General features: G+C 48.8%; 1 protein-coding gene across 1 annotated transcript in view; it reads left to right on the forward strand.

Moving 5' to 3' along the window:
* Nucleotides 1-14,637, forward strand: part of hps1 (HPS1 biogenesis of lysosomal organelles complex 3 subunit 1) — an 82,145-nt gene that overhangs the window by 37,625 nt on the left and 29,883 nt on the right. The window contains exons 8-11 of the mRNA XM_084321542.1: nucleotides 4,353-4,431; nucleotides 4,528-4,586; nucleotides 13,058-13,225; nucleotides 13,699-13,878. Of these exons, the coding sequence (XP_084177668.1) occupies nucleotides 4,353-4,431; nucleotides 4,528-4,586; nucleotides 13,058-13,225; nucleotides 13,699-13,878 (486 nt within the window). The remainder of the gene's footprint in view (nucleotides 1-4,352; nucleotides 4,432-4,527; nucleotides 4,587-13,057; nucleotides 13,226-13,698; nucleotides 13,879-14,637) is intronic.

Raw genomic sequence — 14,637 nt, forward strand, 5'->3', positions numbered from 1 at the left:
TTTTATATTAACCTAAACATAAAATCCGAGGGGCCACTTATTTGTCAAATTCTTATCCCGCAGTCGTTGGGAATTGGTCCAACTTCTGGACATTTCAACGCAGGGTCTGTCTGTTTACTGGGGGCCGACATCTTAATTAGAACGTAAAATTAGTTATTTTCACTCATGAGTCGCATTAAATTAATCACGGCGGCCCCCCCGTAAACAGACAGACTCTCCGTTGAAGCTTTGAGAAGTTGGAGCATTTCTTGCTGACGACAAATAAGACGCCTGGATTTTATGTTTATGTTTATGTTATGTTAATGTTTAAGTTAATATAAAAGGGTTTAGTGTACATATACAGCCGGGAACCAGCTAATAGGAACCAGGGCCCTCATTCATCAATGTGTGCGTAGAACATGTTCTATTTCCACACGTAAGCACGGAATGTAGAACCAGTGTACGCACAGGGAAGTCGGGATTCATCACACGTGCGTACGCAGGCTCTACACACACCTGTCATGATGAATATGACTTTGATCCTACGTTTGAGCTCGTGCACTGTTTTAAGTATTTGCATACCAGAAACGCCCCTATTAACCATATACGGTAATGGAATACACCCATGAAATGTGGAAAAATGGACTAAGCCGAGGGAAGCGTGTCATGAGACAGGCTGACAGACGTATACACTTACGGTGATGTCGGATATGATATCTATTAACCATTGCTGCCTGGGCAGCGCAAACACTAATAAATACCGCGCTGGAATATGACTGCCTTTTCCCGTGTTGTTTGATTAATACCCAGGGATTAAAGTTATCCTCAATTTTATTCCAAATCGCGATGGATCTCCCGTCAATTTTCTACCTGCTGCATATGATTTCTAGAGGCATACTACAATCTATTTTGATGTCAGTATTGGGTAGCCTATATAAACAATAATACGAGAGCATATACAAGAACAATGAATCTCACTGCATGTATGATGTAGCCTGCCTTTCAATACATGAACTTGAATTCCATCATGTTTGTGTGCGGGACTCACAAGGCTGTTGTCACAATGGGTGGTACCGGTACAGTAATAATAACAGTCCACACAATATCACGCGATCCATGCCATAGCCTATGTTCTATTAGGACATGATCTGTGACGACAAATGTTCTAGAATGTTTGATTAAGATATCATACTCTGACAGCATGCCTATGATCAACAAAAACGCGAACTTGAATCCCATCATATACATAGTCTGTCCACTATCTGGTGTCATTGCAATGCGTTTTCTATTCTTTCTTATACAGTAAAAAGGGGGAAGAACACTATATTCATATGACTTGTATTCTGCTTGCAGCTTCGAAATTCCACTTGTTTCGTTTAACGTAAAGCCTTTTAAATATAATCAAAACGTTCCCGTGTTTCTGCCGCTGCGGTCTGTGCGCAAAATAATAACGAGTTGAGCTTTATGATTTATGATGAATTGAAAATGGGGGACCCTGATGTAAACAAGACGAAAGTCTTTCTCTGGTCTGCATCCCCAATTAACAATTGTATGTACTGAGCTGTACTGTACTGTACCCATTCTGCAATCTGTTAATACACTTTTCAATCAATCAATCAATCAATCAAGCTACGCGGAGCGCAGTCAGTCAGTAGCCTACACCCCGTATATTCCGATAACGCTATATAAACCATGCTGCATTCATTCTGAGAGAAAGATCTATTATTCCAAATGCTATTTATAGGGTTTTGACCATAATTACACTACTGTTGCTATTTTACAATGAACTATAATGAATTACGCTCCGCCAGTGTTATTATGCACAGAAGCTCATTTCCTTGTTGTAATAATATATTCTACCACTGGGCGTCAGGTAAGTGTGCTCTGACCTGTGCGTAGACGTAAGCACGGAGTCAAGTTCAAATTGAAATTGATGAATCCCACTCTTTGCTTAGAAATGATCGTACGCACAGGGTAAGCACAGATCTGTGCGTAGAACACGTTGATGAATGAGGGCCCAGGCTTTGATGTTAGAACATTGTGTAATGAGTGCAGGTGTGTCATAAGTCTCTGACCTGACAGCCAATCCCGTAGTAGCCCTCCACAGTGTACATTCTGGGCCAATCACCCTTCTGTTGTCTGAAGTGGAGTTGCCTCTGGGAGGGGAAAAGATCCCATTGGCTTCTCCCTGTGGAGAGGCCACAGTGGGGGGAAAGATCACATTGGCTCCTCCCAGTAGAGAGGCCACAGTGGGGGGAAAGATCACATTGGCTCCTCCCTCCCGGTAGAGAGGCCACAGTGAAACCTTGCGACGCCTCGTTAGATGAAGCTGTGTTCTGAGGTGTCCTGTGTTCTGAGCTGTGTGCTGAGCTGTGTTCTGCATGTGTTCTGTGTTCTGAGCTGTGTTCTGAGCTGTGTGCTGAGCTGTGTTCTGCATGTGTTCTGTGTTCTGAGGTGTCCTGTGTTCTGAGCTGTGTTCTGAGCTGTGTTCTGAGCTGTGTTCTGTGCTGTGTTCTGAGCTGTGTTCTGAGCTGTGTTCTAAGCTGTGTTGTGTTCTGAGCTGTGTTCTGAGCTTATATAGTGCTTTTACTAACTATTATATTTCTCTCTCCTCTGGTCAGGGGCATTGCCGGGTCTGTGCAGCGATAACACTGTATATTGACTGTAGAACGGGAGCTCTCTCTCTCTCTCTCTCTCTCTCTCTTGCTATATGTTGACTGTATCATGCCCAGCCTCGGGCAGCGCTGTTATTTAAGAATATGTTGACTGTAAATCTTTTTTTTTTTAATTAATTTCTTTTTATTTTTTTATTTTTTTACCTGTGGGGGGGGGGGGGGGGGGGGGGGGGGCTCGCGTTTAAATCTTGCACAGGGCCTCGCATTTCTCCCAGGCGGCCCTGCCTATGTACATACACAATGTGCAGTTTTTCTTCTATGTCCCTATGCTATACTTGCTGTTACTAACTCTACTATACAACAATCGCAACGTTATTTTCTTAAAGTGTCCTTTTCCTCCCTTTAAAGTGTCCTTTTCTTGTGTGTTTAAAGTGACCTGTGGTGCGTTTGTGTGTGTGCGAGTGCAGAATGTTGTGTGTATATGTGTGTGTTCATGTGTGCTTGTGTGTGGAGAGATCAGTGTTCATTGTTCCGATGGCCTGAGGGAAGAAGCTGAGCCTTAGTCTCTCTGTTCTTGTTGCGTGTATACGGAGGCGCTTGCCTGACCGCAGCAGCTTGAACAGGCTGTTATTGGGGTGGTGAGGGTCCTTCATTATTCTACAGGCTCTGGATTTGCACCTATTTGTATAAGTCCTGCAGGGGTGGTAGTGCAATACCCGTAGTCCATTCTGCTGAGCGCACCACTCTCTGTAGGGCCTTCCTGTCCTGGGCCCAAACCAGGCAGTGATGTTCCCAGTCAGAATGCTCTCTACAGCCCCGGAATAGAAGGAGTGGAGTATCTTCCCTGATGCTCTGAACTTAATTGTCTCAGGTGGTAGAGGCGCTGTTTCGTCTTTTTTACCACAGTGGCATGTGGGTTGACCATGATTCATGTTATGATGAATTGAAAATGGGGGACCCTGATGTAAACAAGACGAAAGTATTTCTCTGGTCTGCATCCCCTTAACAAATGTATTGAGCTGTACTGTACTGTACCCATTCTGCAATCTGCTAATAAAGTTTTCAATCAATCAATCAGTCAGGTCTTCTGTGCTGTGCACTACCAGGTACTTAAAACTGCTCACCCTGTCTACGATAGCCCCATTTATCCACAGTGGCTTGTGTGTCCCCTGCTGTATTCTCCTAAAATCCACAATCAGCTCTTTGGTTTTACCAATGTTCAGGAGTAGGCTGTTATTCCAGCACCACCGTGCCAGTTCATCAACCTCCTCCCGGTAGGCCTTCTCATCATTGTTAGAGATCAGCCCCACCACCACTGTGTGGTCCGCAAACTTCACTATGGAGTTGGAGCTGAACCTGGCCACACAGTCATGTGTGTACACAGTGAATACAGCAGGGGCCTTAGAACACAGCCCTGGGGGGGACCCTATACTCAGTGGGGGAAAAGATCACATTGGCTCCTCCCGGTGGAGAGGCCTCTGGGAGGGGAAAATATCACATTGGCTCCTCCCGGTGAAGAGGCCACAGTGAGGGAGCGCTTGCTCAATAGGGGTACATACTAAAGATTGTGGGACAGAGACCCTTCTTGCTGTTTCTTTCTTTACCATTTGCCACTCAGTCAGCAGCTCCTGTGAAGCAGTTGGGGTTGTTCAGTGCCTTGCTCGAAAGCACCTGAGCAGTTAGTTGGTTTGAGAGGGATTCGAACCGGTGACCACCGTTGATCTCTGTTCATGTTGTGTTTGTTTGTTTGTTTTTTAGGATGTAGACAGTACCTCAGGACCTGAGATCTTCTACACTCCAGAACCCTCACCTACAGACAGAGACTCGAGCACCTCAGGTAGGTTGTGATTTAATGTATCGTCATATTCTGACCTGTACTGTGACCTGTACGGCAAACTGACCTTCCTTCCTCTCTTTCCCTCCATGTCAACAGACGAGCCAGAGAGAGGTGGCACGCCGGTGTTTGAGTTTGTGGACGATCCGGACATACAGGTGCTGTGAAGCTGTACTTCAGTGGGGATGGAGATGCAGATACCATTGTTTTTATTTGCCAGTAGTGATGCCAAACACTAAACGACACCGGTCTTAAAGCATTCGTTTTAATGAACGCTATAGAAACAGGCCTTAAGTTTGTGTTCATTTGACGAAAATGATTGAGATGTACAGTAATCGATTTTTCTAAAGAGAACATCTTTCCATGAGCGAAGATGGCGGAGAACCATTTGAACTTGGTATCAGATGTTAGTACCCAGGAAGTTCTCTGACACGATTACCTAGTATCAGTCCAATAAGGAGGTGTAGTGGTTACGTCATTGGTGTTTCCCGCGCGGTCCACCCTCCTTGAAATGGCAATGTATTTCCAATGGACCCATTTCTAAATCGTCTCGTTTAAAACAAATAAAGCATGAACATTGGCATGGTCTACCTTTCTGTGTGTATTCATCCACAATCTATAGCTCAAGATGAAAAAATTCACAATTAACTCATTGACTGCCATGTTGGGAACAGGATATGATATGTGCTGCCAACCACATTAAACCTATGGAGTCGCTCACCTTGTTTGCAGGGCTATATAACTATATATATATATTATAGCTATGGAAGCAATACTATGGCCCATTTGGCATCGAGTATCTATCGTTCAAGATGTGAAAAAGAAAAAAAAATTCCATCCATACATTCCCGTTTTATACCGTGGTGAATATAAGTATGGTTTTAGAGCGGTTTAGGGTAATTCCTGGGAGGCTAGTAATAGGCCGTGACGCATATTATATTTAATCCATTGGCATTTTGTCCCTATACACGCTACAATAAAAAATTCAAATGCATATGATCAGTATATTATGTTCCATCATGAATGCATGAAAGGGGGGCGGGGGTCGTTTCTAATTAATTGATTGTCAATAACGGCATTCGTTAGTACAACAGCATAGGCTGATCAGGGCGATGGCTATGAGAACAAGGCACAATCAAGCTGAAATTTACGTTAAATTGCTCTTACCTGTGGCCGGTGAGATTCCAAAAAGAATATTACAATTATTTGATTGCCATCTGGTAGATCGTATGCCCGTTTGGGCCACGACATAACCCACCACAGCATAATGAATCGGGGGGCCCGAAAACGATTCAATGCGATTGGGTAAAGCCCTCGGTCCAGGCTACTAGAAAAGTCCGCCCGGTGGAATTTCATCGACACACCGCCACATACACATTCTCAGGGCGCATTCACATCTACCCTGTTTGGTCCACTTTAAGTGGACCATGGTCCCTTTAGATCAATAGTCCGTTTGGTTTGTACAGGTGTGAACGCAAACCAAACTATATTGAGGACCAAACAACCGAACCATGGTCCTCTTGAAAAGTTGGGACTCGGTTCGTTTCAAAGTGGACCATGGTGCGTTTGCTGTTGGTGTGAACGCGATCTCAAAGGGAGTGCAACATCGGCCGCATACCACCAGGCGGCGGTATTGGACTTTTGCTACCTCAGACTCATTCCCTATGGTTACACAGGCTCCCTGGATGGATAACGATTGGAAATAGCGAATAAAAGAAATAACGATCAAATAACGAGTATACTCGTTGTTGGCGTCCAACGATTGGCGGCCAATAGCGAGTATACTGTACTCGTCGTTGGCGGGGAATGAGTTAATCGTAAAAGTAGCAAAATAACAACGTTTATGTTTTTGTTCACTGAGGAACTACTCACTTTGGCGCTGCTGACTGATGTCACCACAGCGTAGACTCCTGGTTGTATTAGGCGACAGCCGTATACCGTACGTAGTAGTTATACTAGTAGTAGTAGACCGTAATTGTAGTTCGTTTTTAACGACAAATTTAAAACCTTATAACTAACTTTATTTCAACCAAAAATACTTAAACAATAATGTTAGTGATGGAAGGGAACTCATTGTGTGCAAAAACACATAAACAGTGTGTAACTGAGGGGTACAATTCCCTGACTGTATTAATCAAGTACTGATATCATTGAATCACTACCGACTTGTACATTGCTGGCCAACACCGTACAAAGGTATTCTAGATGACGACACTCGCACAATAACAGGTTTTCCACTCAAAATACTCGTTTACAATATTTATTACACAAAGGGGATATTAGGTTACATCACTTGGTCACTTTAGATGCGCTTATAAGGCAAATAGAATGTGCAGGTAAATCAATAATGGATATTAAGGATTATCTAGGGATCTTCTGGGAAAGGGTGTACTACCGGTTGTAAGCCAGCAGAGGGGGCCAAAGCTCTATGCAAGTCAATGGTTCACGGGGGCAATATCACCCCTGGAGCAGTGGGGATAGGCAACCTGGTCCCAGGATGCGCGCCGTGTAGGTGAGAGCCGTCGAGCCTCTGTTACGACAGAGACAGGCTTGAGTGATGGTCTCACGGGCAGGTGTAAATCCCACAGTAGCAGTGGGGTAGGCGGTTCTCTGTTCCAGCAGCTTGGTCAAAGCAATGAAGAAGAATAATCCTTGCCCGGAGAGTGGCACTGCCGGTGGGGTGTAATTCCTCCGTGGTGCTGCTGCTCCGGTGTAGATATCCTCTCCGGTGCGGTAGTGCACGGCTGAACTTGACGTTACTGTACTATTAGCACGCGGCAATAAGTGCTCTATTATAGACACACAATTACCCACTTCACGTGGTCTTTGACTCGTAATGAAGGTTTACTAATATATGGAGAACGATACGACAAACAGACGTATTTAGGATAACACGATTCTATCTTGGGCGATACGAGCCCTGCTATACCTCACGTTACGTAGTGGGTAAGGCTTTACTTGGTAACTGAACCAGACTGAACTGAAGGCGAACTGAAGAGGAACTGCAAGGGGGAACTGCAAGGGGGGTTCTGTATTCTTGCGCCATATTTATATCCACGGTGGACAAATAGTGCCTATCTCATTTCTGTCGCCTCTAGGTCTCGTAGCCGTGGGCGAAAAGCGGGCATGTTTGGGCGAGTCCCGGCGGCAGCTTTCAAGTCAGCTCGAGTGGGCAAGGCTTTACTCGGTGCCTGGCGCCATGGGATCGCTTCCAATAGAGGAATGAATATTATGGTCTGTCCTGCTAGACTAAAGGGATATTCAGTGCATATTGTACAAGGAATATACAGGGAATATCAAACGATATACAAATATTATACATGGGATCTCAGGCAATAAATATATATATTCGGTTTAATCTGACCCTTTGTAACAGCCGCCCCCTAATTAGTCCCACCTAATTAGCTAAGCAGGGGCAGATTAACCGCACTGTCCACTACTCAATGTCTGTGAGGGGTCGGTCAGTTCACAAAGTCAGGGGGTCATGGTCGTCATTAGGCAAGTCGGGGAGCCTTGGCGGCTCGATCAGCCTCGCCACGGGTCGGTTGTAGATCCGCCCTTGGCCGAGCACTTCTGCCACTCTGACCTTTCCGTCGGTACCAGTGGTCACTTTGCTTACGCGGCCGGCCGGCCACGCAACTCGGGGTGGTGACTGGTCTATGGTCATGACGACTGGACGGGATGAAGGGGGGCTTAGGAGGAAGCGGGCCTGAGACTGCTTTGATCTTGGCTTGGCTGTGCTTTCTCCTCCTCCGTCTGTTTCTCTTGTTCGCTCTGTACCCTGTGTGAGGAGGGGCCGGTCCCAGCCGCCCCGTCAAGGAGTCGCTTGGGGTGCTGGGTTCGAGGTCAGCTACGTCTGAAGCGCAGCTGAGGGGGGTGGAGTTCCGAACTCCCTCTGGTACCCACGGTTCTCTCACGGGCCTCTCGCTTAATGTCAGTAGCCTCTGCTGTATGGGGGAGAGGCCGGTGTCTTCTTCTGTCTCTCTGGAGTGGAGGCAACTAGTGGCTGCTGTTCGGTTGAGAGATTTAGCGAGGGGGCCTTGCAATGTCCATCCTAGGCGGGTCTCGACTGCTGCAGGACAGCCTCGGGTTCCGGTATGGACCCGGTCTATCGGGACGATGAGGTCTGCATGGTCGGAGCCTATCAGCAGGGTCGGAGTGGCGCCGTCTATGAGCGGGATAGGTAGTTGACGCAGGTGCGCACACTTATCCATCAGCTGTGGGATGGGGTAGGTGTACTGTGATAGTCCTATTTCTTGGCTGGTGAAAGCATTTGTTATCTTGTACCGTCGCTCTGGCTGCCCGCTTGCTGCGATAGTGAAGGAGACATTCTCGCCCTTTATCGTCTTTAAATCTCTTCTTATTGTCCGAATCGTCATTTGGTTCTCGCTCCCCCGCAGTCCCAGCTGGGCCGCAGCGGACGCGAGCAGAAGGGTCTTCTCTGACCCGTCATCAAGGACGGCGTAAGTGTCCATGACTTTGTCCCCGTGGCTCAGGAGCACTCTGACCACTTTGAGGAGCACACGGGGGGTCCCGCTGTGCTGGTCAATGTGGAGCACTCCTGCTAGTTGGTTGTCTTGGACCTTCTGGTGGGCTCCGCACCGTGCTGCGCGGTAAACGGCGCCCGCCTGGGCCGCCTGGCGCCACTGGTTCACTTGGACGGGGTTCAGTGTCTTATATTCGGCGCACTGTGCCAGCCAGTGTCTGCCGTCGCAGTAGGTACAGTAGGGAGCGGTCTGGGGGCTCTTCGGTGCTGGTGCCACCGCCTCGGCATGGTACAGTACCGCGACGGGCCCACTCTGTTGTCCTGGGTGACGCTTGTTGATGTCGTGCAGGACCTCCAGGTGGGTGCCACCGCACCTGCTGCACTTTTTCTTCAGGTGGCACTCAGCTGCTAGGTGGCTGCGCGCGCAGCGGAAGCAGCGGCGGTGGTCCTTGACCCACTGGCTCACATCATCCGTGGTCAGCTTCTTGAAATCCTCGCACTGATGGAGCCGATGTTCTCCCGCACAGTACTGGCACTCAATCTTCCACTGGTCCTCTTTCGTCGAGGGGGTGTTGTGGTTGGAGTGCTGCGGTACTGACTCTGATTGGTGCATGACAGTCACCGATCTTCTTCCATCATTTATTCTCCTGGGTCCCTCTCTGGAGCCAGGGGTGCTCCGTCCGAATGTATCTAGCCGTAGGCTGCTGACTTCTCTCGCCAGGAAGTCGGCTAGATCGAGGAGGTTCGGTTCGGGGCCATTAGGGTCTCGGTGGTCTCTCTGCCGCCTAAAGCGCTCCTGTCGGGCGGGCGGTAGCTTCTCCAAGATCCTCTCTACATTTGAGTTGGCGTATAGTTCATGCCTACCCTTTTCCCTCTGCGCTCCCAGCATCCCTACCAGGGACTGCACTCTGATGGACAGGTCGTCCAGTGCTCGATTGTCTGTGGCTGGGGGTAGGCGGTCAATATGCCTTATCTCTTCTATCACGTAATCCCATATACGTCCATATCTCTGGTCCAGCGCTGCAAGGGCCGCTGTGTATGGTGTCGAAGAGGAGGCGTAGGCCAGCGCTATATTGTGCGCTCGCGGTACTTTCAGGTGCTTCAGTAATATTGCATACTTGTGGCGTTCATCAGCGACATCCACCATCATTGTCTCTAGGCACATCCGGAGCTCCGTGTACTGTGCTCGATTCTCATAGACGAAGTCTGGGATTGACGGCGTGGCAATGTATGACGCTGTGGGTGACTGATACATCGGTGAGCGTTGGGGGAGAGGCCTCCTAGGCGAGTCTCCTCTTGCGTGTCGTCTTGGGCTGGTACTTGGTGGGTACCAAAGGTCGGGTACCCAGGTGCTGTTCCTCGGGGCTGGCGGTGCGTCAAACTCACCCGTGAGTTGAGTCGGGGGTTGGTAGCGCAGGGCCTCGGGGCTGACTTCTGGGCTGTACTGGACCTCCTGGTCCTGAGTACGTGGCTGCGGGTCGGGGCTGTACTGGGCCTCCTGGGCCAGAGCACGTTGCTGCTGGTCGGCTTGACACCCCTCCTCTTCCTCCTCCTCTTCCTCTGCTAGGACCTGGAGTCGTCTGCTCAGTCTCTCGGCGTGGTCCGGTTCCGTTACCCGGTTGCTGGGTCTCGTATGGACCGGCTGGGGAGGGGGTTCGGAGACGTGGACAGGATCCTCCTGTAGGCGGGGTCCCGGGTCGCTTCGTCGGGTAGGGGAATGTGTCCTAGACCCATGTCTTGACGACCTCTGAGAGCTCCGTGCGGAGTGAGGGGGTGTCGCCATGGCAACCAGTTTGTCCATCAGCTCCGCCTGCAGCCGGTCGCACTCTTCCTCGCGCCGGGCATGGGCTGCGTCGCGCGCTGCTTCGCGCTGGGCATTGGCGATGTCGCGCTGGGCATTGGCGCTGACATGGGCGGCGTGGAGCTGTGCATTTGCGGCGTCGGCGCGGCTTCTCTCGACGTCGCGCTGGGCATTGGCGCTGGCATGGGCGGCGTCGGCGCGGCTTCTCTCGATGTTCTCTTCTGTCTGGAGGCGTCTGGTCTCCAGTCTTATTCGGTCGTCTTCGCTCCTTTGTTGCGCCTGGAAGCGCTCTCGCTCGCCTGCATAATGTTCGCGCTCGCACGTCTGTTGCGCTTGAAGTCGATCGCGTTCGGTGGAGGCTGCCAGGGTGGCGATGAGTGCTTGCGCCAGCATCTTGTCCGCCTCGCTGGGGGAAGACGCCGTTCGGGGCGATCGGCTCCCGGCAGTACTGGTTGGGGATCCATTCTCCTGTTGCGTACCGAGGAGATCCGTCTCCTGGGTGCGCGTCTCTTTAGGGTTGTCTTCCTCCCGGGGCTGATCGGGGGCTATTTCTTCGGTATTGTCTGGGGGTAAAGTCGTGTCAGTTCCCTCCTGGTCCCCACCGTGAGCTTGGTCAGTTACATTAGCACCCACTAGGGCCTCTGTGGTCGGGGTAACCTGGTTGTTAGGGTCAGACATAATTTTACTTTCTACTTTTTCCGCGTTTAACTTCCCTTTAAAGCTAGGTATTGGACTGACAGAGTATGCCTCTAGGTAGGGAGGTGGCTGTCGTCTGTGCTGCGGGCGGTCTAGCTTAGGAGAACCGTTTGTGGAGTGTTCGTCATCGGCCAATTCCATATTAATATTATATTAATATTACGCTAATTATTATCTCGGCTATCGAAGGACCAATTGTAACTGAGGGGTACAATTCCCTGACTGTATTAATCAAGTACTGATATCATTGAATCACTACCGACTTGTACATTGCTGGCCAACACCGTACAAAGGTATTCTAGATGACGACACTCGCACAATAACAGGTTTTCCACTCAAAATACTCGTTTACAATATTTATTACACAAAGGGGATATTAGGTTACATCACTTGGTCACTTTAGATGCGCTTATAAGGCAAATAGAATGTGCAGGTAAATCAATAATGGATATTAAGGATTATCTAGGGATCTTCTGGGAAAGGGTGTACTACCGGTTGTAAGCCAGCAGAGGGGGCCAAAGCTCTATGCAAGTCAATGGTTCACGGGGGCAATATCACCCCTGGAGCAGTGGGGATAGGCAACCTGGTCCCAGGATGCGCGCCGTGTAGGTGAGAGCCGTCGAGCCTCTGTTACGACAGAGACAGGCTTGAGTGATGGTCTCACGGGCAGGTGTAAATCCCACAGTAGCAGTGGGGTAGGCGGTTCTCTGTTCCAGCAGCTTGGTCAAAGCAATGAAGAAGAATAATCCTTGCCCGGAGAGTGGCACTGCCGGTGGGGTGTAATTCCTCCGTGGTGCTGCTGCTCCGGTGTAGATATCCTCTCCGGTGCGGTAGTGCACGGCTGAACTTGACGTTACTGTACTATTAGCACGCGGCAATAAGTGCTCTATTATAGACACACAATTACCCACTTCACGTGGTCTTTGACTCGTAATGAAGGTTTACTAATATATGGAGAACGATACGACAAACAGACGTATTTAGGATAACACGATTCTATCTTGGGCGATACGAGCCCTGCTATACCTCACGTTACGTAGTGGGTAAGGCTTTACTTGGTAACTGAACCAGACTGAACTGAAGGCGAACTGAAGAGGAACTGCAAGGGGGAACTGCAAGGGGGGTTCTGTATTCTTGCGCCATATTTATATCCACGGTGGACAAATAGTGCCTATCTCATTTCTGTCGCCTCTAGGTCTCGTAGCCGTGGGCGAAAAGCGGGCATGTTTGGGCGAGTCCCGGCGGCAGCTTTCAAGTCAGCTCGAGTGGGCAAGGCTTTACTCGGTGCCTGGCGCCATGGGATCGCTTCCAATAGAGGAATGAATATTATGGTCTGTCCTGCTAGACTAAAGGGATATTCAGTGCATATTGTACAAGGAATATACAGGGAATATCAAACGATATACAAATATTATACATGGGATCTCAGGCAATAAATATATATATTCGGTTTAATCTGACCCTTTGTAACACAGTGTGAATAAAGGTGCAGATGAGGGTCTGTATGCCCTATCGGTTATATTATACATTACAATAAATATAGGCAATACATTTTTTTTATCTGAATGCATACTATCAGTAAAAGTAAACAAACTAATAAATTAGTATTGTACTTTCCCTGAATAATAAGTGTGATTTATCTTCAGATGGCGGAGGACAGCTTGCAGACCCTGGAGGTCCCGCCTCCTGACCGCTCCACCCCCAGAAGAGTGTTCCTAGAGGTCTCCCTGAAGGAGGGCTTATATCCCATGATGCCTCACTCCATGTACTGCCTGCCTCTGTGGCCTGGGATCACTCTAGTGCTCCTCACTAAGGTTTGTAGGCAATACTGCAGATACCAATCAACACCCTGCTCACTGCCGTGGGCCTCCTCCTAGTGAGACTAGGCCCAGTGTGACGACATGCCACGTTTCAGCCAGAGGAGGGCGCTCTAACATACATATTAAATACAGCTCAATGACTACATGTAGTATGGGCTGCTGTTATCATTTGGTTTGATACTTGGTCATTAGGATTAATTTACCTATTACAACTTGGGTCGCCTGGTTCCCGGTTCGATTCCTGCTCCTCTCGGGGCAGCGTGTTGAAGTGTCCTTGAGCAGAACCCCTAACTGCTCCAGATGAGCAGGGTTGGCTCCGCGGTCGGTGTGTGAAGTACGTGTGAGTGAACGGGTGAATGTGAGGAACAAAATTGTAAAGCGATTTTGGGATAAAAGCTGCTATATAAATGCACCAATTTATTCCTGTGTTTTTCACCCCTCAAAAACCGTCCCGTCTTCCGCATCAGATCCCCAACAGCGGAGTGGCCATGTCAGTGTATGGGTTCCTGGAGGCCTTCGCCAAGCTGGAGAAGCGTCTGACCGAGGGCCACGAGGGCTCTGCAGCCACCAGGGGTCAGCCGGCAATCCACGACCTCCGCAGCAAACTGGACAAGTTCATCAAGGCTCTGGCCACCAGCGACATACAGGTTTCAAGTTTCACGTGTCAAGTTTCTTTATTAGTTGTCATACAAAAATACAGAATACTTTTATGTGAAATGCTTTTTTTCTGTTTTGCTCCTGAGAGAGTGTGCTAGATAAAAATAGATAAGTATAAAATAGAAAGTGAAAAGTACGTAAACAAGTGTAAACAAAAGTGTTCAATATACATATATACAATACAGAGTAGGGGAATTTTTTTTAACTGAGTTACAATATACAGTACAATGCAGAGTGTGTGTGTGTGCAGATCGTGTCCAACTATTGTCTCATCCCAAACCGGGGGCCTCTTCACAACTCGGCCAAAGGGATTTACTAGCAGCATTTACGGGCCTTAAAGCACCATATCACGGTCTGGCCTGTGAAGATCCGTCCTCTGTAGCCTGGAAAGAATCAGTCGTGTCCTCTGCTTTCACACCATCCCTCTCCTCCACATGTTAACTTCAGACCTTGGCCAAAAAGAGGAATTCCAGTGTGCATCCGTAATGTGGGAAGTTCACAGATGGCGTTGAGGACGTTCAAACCACCCTGTCCCCTTCGGCCCTCTGACCTCTGACCCCTGCCGCAGAGTGGCACCCCTATCCCGCAAAGATGAATTCAATCAAAGAGCCACAGGAACGGCATTCACGGCGCCACAAGCTTCCACGATTTGAGATATTTCCGAATGCAACGGACCTCTGGGGGTGGGAGGCCAGTTTGACTGTCGTCTTAAAGTACCCATGCATCAGAGGACATGGTTCAAAGTTGAA

Source organism: Notolepis coatsorum (genome assembly GCF_963971535.1).
Source record: "Notolepis coatsorum genome assembly, chromosome: 9".
Taxonomy (NCBI): domain Eukaryota; kingdom Metazoa; phylum Chordata; class Actinopteri; order Aulopiformes; family Paralepididae; genus Notolepis; species Notolepis coatsorum.